The sequence below is a fragment of the Pelobates fuscus genome, chromosome 5 (genome assembly GCF_036172605.1).
Source record: "Pelobates fuscus isolate aPelFus1 chromosome 5, aPelFus1.pri, whole genome shotgun sequence".
NCBI classification, from domain to species: Eukaryota; Metazoa; Chordata; class Amphibia; order Anura; family Pelobatidae; genus Pelobates; species Pelobates fuscus.
Window position 1 is genome coordinate 361,309,889 of NC_086321.1, and position 12,415 is coordinate 361,322,303.

Consider the following 12,415-nt stretch of genomic DNA (forward strand, 5'->3'; position numbering starts at 1 on the left):
CCCCCCCATTTACAGAATAACTACTATGTAATTGTGACCTCCCACAGCAAATAAGTAGGAAAAATCTTATACCCATCTTTCTTGTAAAATTCCAGCATCATATTGTCTGTGGCTACGCTGAGCGGCCTCCGTGTCTGGTCGTGCTGCTTCCGGTCTGAGTGGTCCATGTCCGGGGAGGGCATGGAGCTGTAGTTAGCATTATGGTTGGTGTGTACGGGGCTCCCGTAGTTACCCGTCACGTTAAACTCTATGTCTGTGCCAAGAGCGTAAGGATAAGGAATTATGATAAAGCAACAGCAGTTCATTCACAGAAGTGGCTTTGCTTGGCCGACATGCAGGGCTCTCTAGTGGCCGCCATGACATTTACAAGCTTTATAAACACATGGGCGCAACAAGTATACTCACCGCCTGGGAAGAACCAATCAGCATGCTGGATTATAGGCTCGATAATGCCCACAATCTGAAGGGATACAGTGGTCATCATTTCGGTTATATTTCTGCAGAGAACGACAAAAAAAAAACCTTGTTACCAGTGACGAAGACGTATAGCTACATAGTACTATAGGCTTCAGAAAAACTCTTCTTGTTGCCGTTGATACAAGAATTTGAAAAGGCCATTCTGAACAATTTCAAATTTTCGAATATGGGGGGAAAAAAAACCTCTTAAGTGAAAAATTGCAGTCAGACTCCTCCTTGATTCAACAAACCCTTTAATATTCTTCCAGACATCCAGATAATTGTTACATACAGGTACAAAATCTGTTAGAACATTCCTTTTCAAACAGAGAATTCCACATCCCGTGTGTTCTCACTTTAAAGAACGCTTTCCTCTGCTGTAGGTGAATCTGCTGTCTACAAGTCTAAATGTGTGACTTCTTATCCTTTTGTACAGTGCTATTAATTAACAGGTTACCAGCAAGCTCTGAATATATTTGTAAAATGTGTTGTGATTTGTGTTTTATTGTCACATTAGCCAGCGATGATTGTTTAGAGGACACTGTATCCTAAACCTGTTAAATGGTACTTTTTAAAAGTTGTTTTCATCCTTCCAGGCTTAGAACTCATCTGTCTCCCAAATTTAATTTCCTCTTTGAACAATTTTAAACTCACTTAACTCATTCTAAACCTTATAACGTATATCACTTTGTCGCAGACAAACAGACAGGACACAGACAAGCATAAGTAGATACAACGCTGTTTCGGACCAGAACTTTTTCTTTTAGAATTCTTTTTTTCTTTATACTAAATGTTACATACCCGTGGTTTCCTACACATTCGGCGACAGTAGCTGTTGTGCAGGCTTGATAGGAATTTTTTCAGTGGGTGTCCTTTTAAAATTATGTTTCGTTACAATAGTCTGTCTTGTACAAAGAGGAATCTCTTTGTATTGGTCTGTTCTGCACAAAGGGGATTCTATAAAAAAATGATCTGTCTTACACCAAAGAGAGGATATTTACAGTAGTCTGTATCAGGGATAGGATACTCTTCCTTTCTATGTTCTGTGCGGATAGCTCTCCAGAGGTTACCAACACACAGCTGTGAATCAGTAGGATACTTACAGACTATAAAAATCCGCCAATCTACCTTTGTCTCTTTGTTCCTATTGGACACAATTCAATGTGTCAAGGACTACCTTCCCATGTGAAAGACTTTACTCTTCACGTGCAGGAAAGATTGAAGCTTCAATGCATGGACATTACCCATAGCTACAAACTATAGGGCTCAAAAGACAGACAGCTGTACATCGGACTTCTGGTTACATTGTAATAAACTACCATCCCCACTCTACATCATCTACTGGTACCAAGGGATGGCCAATCTCTCTGGGACCAGTGATGCATTGATAGGACCCACTGCCCTGCATATCTGGCACCCACTTGCCACCTCTCTCCCTTCTATTAACCTTTGTCTCTTTATAAAGGGTTCCCATGCTCGCTGTTGGTACGTGTCCTGATATTAGCCCATATCTGTACAATGTTTGCACATTTGAACTTTTGTAAAACAGTGAAAACTATACACCATGTAAAAAGAAAAAAAAGAAAATAGAAAAATGCTCTCACTTACCCTTCTGCTTGCGGCCACAGGAGATTCGGTCCCAGCACGATCGCCATGTTGCTTGGCGTCATCTTGTTTGAGTCCTGATATTCTGTTAACTTGGCGAGAAACTTTATTACATACCTGCAATAAAAAATTAAATGCTTGCGGTAACTGGGAAGATGTGATAATTTGCAGTTTATAGCCAACAGGTTATCAAGAAAAAAAAAAAGTTTTTCAACAAGAAGAGTTTTTGAAAGTTTGTTTAGGACTTTGGGAGGTTCGGTTAAACTGCAGGTTTTATTTTTAGGAATAGGACCATTGGTAGGAAATCATTAACTATCTGTACAATACCATAATTTTTTATGCCATAATTTATAAGCATATCAATGAATATAAAAGTATTCCATATTGAATTAGTCTTGGTCATGGGGTCGTGGAGCTGTATATGCTATGGGGTCATGGCACTGACGCATTCTTGCGCTCACTTGAAGTTGTTGTAATTGGATTTCGGAAGTTTTTCACACGCGTTCCACAGTGCCTGAAGCCTCTTCTCCTGTTCTTGGATGCTGGAGAGAAATAGAGCAAAATGCGGAGTTATAGAACATTCCGATGATCCCCAAGGAAACAAAAAGGTACACAGTAAGTAGGTTTTAAAAATCTAGACTTTTTTTTTCTCTCCTCGTTAAGAATTCTAGGAATTTGTGGCGACTGTACAGGTTTTATCTGCACCTAAGCAAGCCCATACCTGAGTAAGCCCATACGTAGCATTTTATGATTCCTATTGCAGCTGCTGAATTAGATCAGACACCTTTATAATTCACTCTCCTGGTTCCTGACTACTAGACAGTAGAGACTCAATAACTTCAGCCTCCACTCTTCCCAACTCGTGCCAAAAGGAGGAGAGGGGCTTTGTTCAATATAAAGATTGTATTGGCTTTGTGTATCTATTTGTGTGTACGTATGTGGCTGAGTGATTGTGTGTCTGTTTATGTTTGTGACTGTGTGTATGTGTATTTGTATATGTGACTGTGTGTATGAATGATCATGTTAGATGAATGGCTAGTTGTATAAAAGTATCTCATTGAAGTTTGTTATAGTGCCTGGTGTTCCCCTTTGCAGTTTTAAACTGGAAGTATCAGTGCGAGCCGTGATGACGGTGGCAGTGATTGGCTGAGAGTTTCATGGTTTCTCAAGATGGATGACCAGGGTTCACGCGAGCACGCAGGCTCATGCTCTCAGCCACTCACTGCTGATTCTGCATTAGCCCAAGCAGAAGAGGAAAGGGGAGACTGGTGTCTGGGGACACAACTTTAATGTTAAACAGTACATCAAAGCTAAAACAGTGTTGAAGGCTTCTTGGCACCATAACAACTTCATTGCGATGAAGTTGTTATGGTGCTCGGAACATTCCTTTAAGAGTTGTCTGTGAAATACGGGCCTTTTATTAGCAGTAAGATGCAGAACAAACAGGGGCACTGTTCTACTGGTCTTCCTTCTGCAGTACTGTGAATGCAAATAAAGTGAACTGGAGACTAATAGATTAGTACCCACACATGTATCAGTACATAGCCAATATATACCAGTGGGAAATGTCCTTACTGTGCAATTTTATTTCAGTCAATTTACTCTAAAGGATCACAGAGCATTAGCAGACAAATGCCCCTCTGTACCAGGACGTCTGAATGAAATTACCAGGGGGATTGCAGATGTATCTGTTATTTCGCCTGAAGTCCATAATTTTAATATGACTCAATTTCACAAAATGCTGACATTTATATCACACCAAAGAGCATTAAAACCACCAACATGTTAATGTAATAAAGTAGTCCACCGTGTTTTAAAGATAGGATGAAACTGTGATTCTCTAACGTGCCAAAAACACCCTACTTTCTGATTACTGCATAAACTATAAAATGTTACGAATCAGTAAAAAAATGATACGAAAAATGCAGCCAATTAGAAAGCTGAGGCCAGGTGCATGCTGGGATACGAATGTGTTCTAAGCACAAGAGAGAAGTGGTGTAAGTAAAATGTAAAAATAAGAATTGGACATTTTCCATATACGCTACATTTTCATTTAACAGGACAGACATCGAGCTAAGGTGAAAAAGAAGAAAAAGTTTGAGTGAACTCACTTGGATGCCTGAATCCATTCGTCATACAGTTCAAACGTCATCAGGGGTTCAGGAAGCTCTCGAAGATAAGACTTTAATGCACCTTAAAAGAAAGGCAGATTATTTAGACTCAGCTCTTGGTTGTAAACTAGAATTATGTGAGCAGCCAAATGAGCATTTTAGAAAATAAGGGGACACAATAATGAGATCTATGTTTACTACCCTGTTAACCTCTGGTGGTATAATTCCATCATAAAAATCTAATATTCCTCTATGATAATATGTAATGTGTGACTTATTTACCAACAGTAGGACTCTATGGAGCTACCAATGCTAAGCACACATTACATGCCATTTAGGGACTAGATTAAGACAACAAAAATAAAAAAATAAAACTAGGATGTAAGGTGTTACAGACTATAAATGATATTGTCTAATGAACAACGTCTGATCGGGGCAGACTAACGGATCAGCCTTTAGAACAGAAAAGCCTTAAAGGTGTGTCTGTAAAACATCTTTCCACGTGTGGCATCTCTGAGGTTTTGGAGAAGCTGCAGAGCACGTTTTCACCAACGAGTCGAAGCTAACCTGCAATAGCATGAGGATCGGCAGAATACTCCGCTACATCCACCACACAGCAATCCAGAGCGGCTTTTAACTTCTTCAGCTTTGATGCCGAAGGCGCTACTCGAAAGAGACCCTGTGGGGAAAGAGAAATACACAGGACAACATGGGATCAAATACTGAGAACAAGTAGTCCCCCCCCCCCCCCTCTACCCCCCCACCAATTAATGTATAGACGCACACACTGCTGTAACAGTTGGGGTTTTAAAGGGTCTATTGCAGGCTTCTGGTGGGATCACTGACCATGGGAATGCATTTCAACTGAGTAGGACAAACATCCTCCTCTACCAATGATTCCAAGAGATGGATATGAGGTCATACCTGGAACTTTAATTAACTATTCTGCAGAACAACATCAGGTATGAGATCATCATGTGCCTTTAAATTACTTCTCCATGAATTGTGGTCCACAGAATAGGAAGATTGCAATCATGCCCCATCAAGACACATTTTTCAGACTTTCGAAAAACAGACGTTTGTCAATTATTTGCCCTTGTCCATTTTTCTTTTTTTTTATGTATATTAATACGACATTAAGCACTCAGTGTCATTTCCCCTAAATCTAATGTGCACACGGATACTTACAAGCAATCATGTTTAAGCTGTACCTTAACCCCTTCAACTCTCAGTCGGCTGTCAGGGGAGATTTAAGCTCTCATAGTTGAAAAACTGCAAGGAATGTTTGCTGTAACCCCACAGGAAGTGAGAATGATTTCCAGCTGGCTCATTTCAAAGAGAAAAAATACTGTGCTACCATTCCTGCGTTCTCGCTTTCGCCTGACCTTAAACCAACACAAACAGAACATTTTCAAACTCTGGGGAAATGAATTCCTGTACCGGAAAGAACAATTACTCTATAAGAATTATTCACTCCCCTGGAGTTACTGCGAATTAACCAGGGAGTTAAAAACTTTTCGGCTAAAATACGGGAGTTTTCATTTGAGAGATTTAGGCGTAAGAATAGAAATTTGCTGGTCATTTCCTGATGATTCACAATTTAGTAAATAACCCCCATTTAAGTCTATGTAAAACCCAAGGTGACAGAGAGAGAGCAGCATTCACACCCTGTGTATGGTCGACCTATGTTCGTAATCTGAAGAATTGTGCTAAAAGCAGTTTCTCTCATGTGAGAACATCCCAAGAGTCAACTGAATGCCTGTCAATAAAGAATAACATCTTTACCAGGGTTATTCTCATCTAGTGGGGCTTATGGAGAGAGAATTTAGACATATGCATACACGATTTGATGTTAAAGGGACACTATAGTCACCAGAACAACTAGAGCTCATTGTAGTTGCTTTGGTGAGTATAATCATTCCGTGAAGGCATTTATATGCAAACACAGTCTTTTCAGAAAGCGTGTACATTAAAGCCTAGGGTCACCTCGAGCGGCCACTACTCAGCTGGCCACTGCATGTGCTTTCTGGGGCAGTGCAGCACAGTGTGCAGCACTGCCGTTTAGCGTCGAACTTTCATTATAGAGATGCATTAATTCAATGATGCTGATTGGCCTGGCTGGCGTTTGGCCCTGTCCCCACCCCGAATCTTTGGCGATCTCAGCCAATCTAATTCTATTCCTTTGGGAAAGCATTGGATTGGCTGAGATCATCAATTCTGATGATGTCAGCCAAATAAGCGGTAACCCTTTCTAAGAGGGCGGCAAAGCACTTAAATGGTGGTTTTAACACATTTCTATGATCAAAAATGCATGTTTGTGTTCCTGACCCTATAATGTTCCTTTAACAACTGTCTATATACTTATATTTTTGGGATATCTGGTAACTTATCATATTTCTTCCCATGTTAATGTGACAGAATTCTTTATGACCATCTACAAACTCTCTGGTAGGCACAGGTGATGGGATTGCTTAGAACGGTCTCTAGGAATACTGCAGGAGTGCTTTGTATGCTGGTCTCTACACGGATAATAGGCACAAGGAGGAAAGTGAAAATACGCCATTCCTACCTCCTCCTGCATCCCACATTCTAGAAGCATCGTGACGCAGGCTTCGATGGGAAAGGCGATGTCTCTGCTGCTGACCGTAAGGTGTTCTTCAAGGGGCTTTCCAAAAGATGGCTTTTCAATCCAAGCCTCTAGGAGCAAATGGACACAGAACATAACCCAAAAATAAGAATGAGATACACAAAAAAATACCAAGGAAATCCCTGGAATTTCAAAAGGACAGTTTGGGCTGGGGCTGATCCATTTTCTTTATAACACTTTACATAATATATCACAATATATGCAAACAATACATTAAAATAATGAACAAGAGTCACTTTCTAAGGTTTGACATTTGAAATAAAGTCACACTGGGTTATTCACTGGATTGGTCAAATCCGATGAAAATTATCGAATTACAACCGCAATGGAAATTGTCCAGATGCATTCGGTGTCTGAGAGAGCCACAAAGCACTGAGTTTAATAACATTTGGGACCAAATGCATCCAGCAAATGACATTACCTTGCTTTCATGCAATCGAACAATAATTTTAAGGACCATTTCCCCAATGGCTGCGCTTACAGCAAGAGGGCAACTGTTCGGCCTTTTTTGGTGCTGAAGAAAAGAAGACTTCTTATGGTAAGTATAATTTTAACAGGTATTAGTTTTATTAGCCCTCCTGACTGTTATTTGGGTATGGGGTGCTATGGTTGGTAATTTTTTTTTTACTGAGGTGTGACTAGGGGACTCATAGCCACCAAGGCGAGAAGCAAAGGTGAACATGCCACTAATGGGAGGGGATGATAGCATGTCCACCCCCATTGAATAATTTGAGCATTCGTTATCAGACGTTCGTGAATAACCCGGACAGATTTTGACTGTTCTCAACGGAGCACTCGCCAAACCAGGAAGTAAGTCAGCCAATCATAATCCTCACTTAAAGGCACCCAGACCACTTCTGCCCATTGGAGTGGTCTGGGTGCCAACTCCCACTACCCTTAAAGGATCACTATAGTGTCAGGAAAACAAAGCGGTTTTCCTGACACTATAGTGCCCTGAGGGTGCCCCCACCCGTGGCGCTGAAGGGGTTAAAACCCCTTCAACAGCTTACCTTATTCCAGCGCCGGGCTCCATCGGCGCTGGTGACCTGTCCTCCCCCACCGACGTCAGCACATTCAAAGTGTCCATAGGAAAGCATTTCGCATCCAGCATCGCAGATGCACCTCTAGTGGCTGTCCAGAAGACAGCCACTAGTGGCTGGCTTAACCCCAAATGTAAACATAGCAGTTTCTCTGAAACTGCTATGTTTGCATCTGAAGGGTTAAAACATGAGGGACCTGGCACCCAGACCACTTCATTGAGCTGAAGTGGTCTGGGTGACTATAGTGACCCTTTAACCATGCGAGTGTAATTATTGCAGTTTTCATAAACTGCAATATTTACCTTGCAGGGTTAAGTCCTCCTCTAGTGGCTGTCTACTAGACAGCCACTAGAGGAGACTGACGTGTTCATAGAACACGAAAAGTGGTTTAAAACGACGCTGGACGTCCTCACGCTATGTGAGGACCTCCAGCGTAGCCGAAATCCCCATAGGACAGCATTGTATAATGCTGTCCTATGGGGAGGTCTCCCCCGCCGAGGGCAGCGCAGGCGCATTATGTCTCCCTCGCCGGCTAACGAGCGTAGGCGGAGCCTGACCCAGCGCCAAGGGACATCGGCGATGGACTCTGGTAAGTCACTGAAGGGGTTTTAACCCCTATAGCAACTTGGGATGTGGGGTGGGAGGGGCACTAAAGGGTCCTGCAGTGCCAGGAAAACTGATATGTTTCCTGGCACTGGAGAATCCCTTTAACTTTCACTAGTATAGCTGAGAGTACCCCTTGGGCGGTGCATTAAGGGCCCAGCAAATTTTTCTAAGAGTCTTCATCTATTCAACTATTCTACAACTCCCAGAAATAATAATAAAAACACTGAGCATAATTAGATGTATAAAGTTGTTTTTTTAATTTAAAAAAAAAATAAATTTAGAATTTGATTAAAGTATTTTTTTATTACTTCTGATAAGAGACAAAGCTGATGGGTACTTTAGGCGCTGCTGAGTTTTGTGAACTACATTTCCCATGATGCTTTAAACTATAGGCTGTTCTGAGCAGCATGGGAAATGTCCAATTATCAAGGTTAGCGTTTGCCAGGATAGAGCAATACGCAGCTTACTGAAACACTGCCTGGTTAAAATTCTTGACTCACCAATTTCCCCTAAACAAGCTATGAATTTACAAGAGCTGCATCTGGTTTCTGAGTGGCCCCTGCACCAGCTGCTCCGTTAACTGCAGCCTAAGGACATTGTTCTGACTGAACACATCATTTAAAAACTACAGTCATGAAAGTATACAAAGCGCGCATTTAAAATTCTAGTGATCCCATATGGGGAGAAAGCGGATGGGCCAGATGGAACTAATCCGATGCTTCAAAAGAACCCACATTGTCACATTTTCTATTTTTTCACTACAGAGCAAAACATTTTACTGTTGATTTCTATAGATACATTAATAAATAAAGTGAGTCCCCCTAAATATTATTAAAGGGACACTCCAAGCACCATACCCACTGCAGCTCACTGTATTGGTTATGATGGTAGGAGTACCCTCGCACTCTCCAAGCACCATACCCACTGCAGCTCACTGTATTGGATATGATGATAGGAGTACCCTGGCACTCTACTAGAGTAAGATCATTTTAAGAACGTTTTGTTAAGTTACCAGGGTACCCCCAACCTGCATGGTGCGTCTGGCCACCTTCATTGGCTGACAGCATCAGCTGGCTCTCTCAACCAATGTGTGCAACCCTGTTTAGCTCAGTGATACAAACTAGATTTTACTAGCATGAGACGAGCAGTGCAGATGTCCAAACCATTCTTAACTGGTTGGACAAGCTACTCTGGGAGGATGCCGTAAGCTGGAGTGGTTATGGTGTTCGGAGTGTTCCTTCAATGCTAAACTGATTTTTTTGGTTTTCATAATGATTATTTGTAGCGTACAGATCAATTGGAATATACAAGCATTTTTTTTGTTACTTATGCAGAGTTTAGAAAAAACAAACAAACACCGAGTAAATCCTTCCATTTAACCCGGTGTATAAGCTGGGGTTTATTCACTAAACAATGAATAATACTGTATCATCGTCTAACGAGAGCAGGGTAGTAGCTATATAACCAACTGTTTAGGGGGAACAAAAACATTTGGCTGTATCTGTGTTGAATTTCAAATCTAAGGCCAGAGTAGCTGAACTTAGAAAAGCCAGCTTGGAGAATGTTTCCACTTTGACTATTTTGACCTTAAATTTTAAATCTCACTTGAGTAAATAACACTAAAAGGGTTAGAGATTTGGTGCATGTGTTATACTCACCTTGCTGAGCTTTGATCTGTGGCAGCACAGCCTGTAGTAAAGCAAGAGACTTTCGATGATATTCAGCCTGCACTTCAATTAGCTGAGAATAAACAGAATAACACAGAACATCAGTCAGTGGGCAGTTTATGTTATATATAACATATCACTTTATGCATAATGACATTCTTTATCAGTCTCTGGATGTGAGTACTTTTTTTATTCAACATATGTTCACATTTAAAGGCATCATTGGTCTAATAAAGGGTCTATTTAAACTCATGTCATCATAACAGTTTATCATACACTGACAGTAAACACCCATCTCCTCTGACAACAAGAACGGGATGTCCTACTTATTTAGGGTTAGCCAGTCTCTATAGAATGGATGTCCTACACATTGAGCAATAACCAGGCTCTATAGAATGCAATGTCCTACTTATTGAGCAATAACCAGGCTCTATAGAATGCAATGTCCTACTTATTGAGCAATAACCAGGCTCTATAGAATGCAATGTCCTACTCATTGAGCAATAACCAGGCTCTATAGAATGCAATGTCCTACTCATTGAGCAATAACCAGGATCTATAGAATGCAATGTCCTACTCATTGAGCAATAACCAGGATCTATAGAATGCAATGTCCTACTTATTGAGCAATAACCAGGCTCTATAGAATGTAATGTCCTACTTATTGAGCAATAACCAGGCTCTATAGAATGTAATGTCCTACTCATTGAGCAATAACCAGGCTCTATAGAATGCAATGTCCTACTCATTGAGCAATAACCAGGCTCTATAGAATGTAATGCCCTACTCATTGAGCAATAACCAGGCTCTATAGAATGCAATGTCCTACACATTGAGCAATAACCAGGATCTATAGAATGCAATGTCCTACTTATTGAGCAATAACCAGGCTCTATAGAATGTAATGTCCTACTTATTGAGCAATAACCAGGCTCTATAGAATGTAATGTCCTACTCATTGAGCAATAACCAGGCTCTATAGAATGCAATGTCCTACTTATTGAGCAATAACCAGGCTCTATAGAATGTAATGCCCTACTCATTGAGCAATAACCAGGCTCTATAGAATGCAATGTCCTACACATTGAGCAATAACCAGGCTCTATAGAATGCAATGTCCTACTTATTGAGCAATAACCAGGCTCTATAGAATGCAATGTCCTACTCATTGAGCAATAACCAGGCTCTATAGAATGCAATGTCCTACTCATTGAGCAATAACCAGGATCTATAGAATGCAATGTCCTACTCATTGAGCAATAACCAGGATCTATAGAATGCAATGTCCTACTTATTGAGCAATAACCAGGCTCTATAGAATGTAATGTCCTACTTATTGAGCAATAACCAGGCTCTATAGAATGTAATGTCCTACTCATTGAGCAATAACCAGGCTCTATAGAATGCAATGTCCTACTCATTGAGCAATAACCAGGCTCTATAGAATGTAATGCCCTACTCATTGAGCAATAACCAGGCTCTATAGAATGCAATGTCCTACACATTGAGCAATAACTAGGATCTATAGAATGCAATGTCCTACTTATTGAGCAATAACCAGGCTCTATAGAATGTAATGTCCTACTTATTGAGCAATAACCAGGCTCTATAGAATGTAATGTACTACTCATTGAGCAATAACCAGGCTCTATAGAATGCAATGTCCTACTTATTGAGCAATAACCAGGCTCTATAGAATGTAATGCCCTACTCATTGAGCAATAACCAGGCTCTATAGAATGCAATGTCCTACACATTGAGCAATAACCAGGCTCTATAGAATGTAATGTCCTACTTATTGAGCAATAACCAGGCTCTATATAATGTAATGTCCTACTCATTGAGCAATAACCAGGCTCTATAGAATGTAATGTCCTACTCATTGAGCAATAACCAGTCTCTATAGAATGCAATGTCCTACTTATTGAGCAATAACCAGGCTCTATAGAATGTAATGTCCTACTCATTGAGCAATAACCAGGCTCTATAGAATGCAATGTCCTACTCATTGAGCAATAACCAGGCTCTATAGAATGCAATGTCCCACACATTGAGCATTAGTGGAGCTCTATAGAATGGAATGCCCTACTCATTTAGCATTAGCCAGGCTCTATTGAATGTAATGTCCTACTCATTTAGCATTAGCGAAGCTCTATAGAATGTAGTGTCCTACACATTTGGCATTAGCGGAGCTCTATAGAATGGAATGTCCTACTCATTTAACATTAGCCAAGCTCTACAGAATGGAATGCCCTACACATTTAGCATTAGCCAGGCTCTATA

General features: G+C 40.7%; 1 protein-coding gene across 5 annotated transcripts in view; it reads right to left on the reverse strand.

The window, feature by feature from the left end:
* Positions 1-12,415, reverse strand: part of ARHGAP44 (Rho GTPase activating protein 44) — a 109,165-nt gene that overhangs the window by 27,473 nt on the left and 69,277 nt on the right. For all 5 annotated transcript variants that reach the window (XM_063456040.1, XM_063456037.1, XM_063456039.1 and 2 more), the window contains exons 9-16: positions 10,124-10,205; positions 6,742-6,869; positions 4,740-4,851; positions 4,173-4,254; positions 2,523-2,603; positions 2,065-2,178; positions 406-497; positions 73-253 (exon numbers count right to left, since the gene is read on the reverse strand). In XM_063456040.1, coding sequence (XP_063312110.1) covers positions 73-253; positions 406-497; positions 2,065-2,178; positions 2,523-2,603; positions 4,173-4,254; positions 4,740-4,851; positions 6,742-6,869; positions 10,124-10,205 — 872 coding nt within the window. The remainder of the gene's footprint in view (positions 1-72; positions 254-405; positions 498-2,064; positions 2,179-2,522; positions 2,604-4,172; positions 4,255-4,739; positions 4,852-6,741; positions 6,870-10,123; positions 10,206-12,415) is intronic.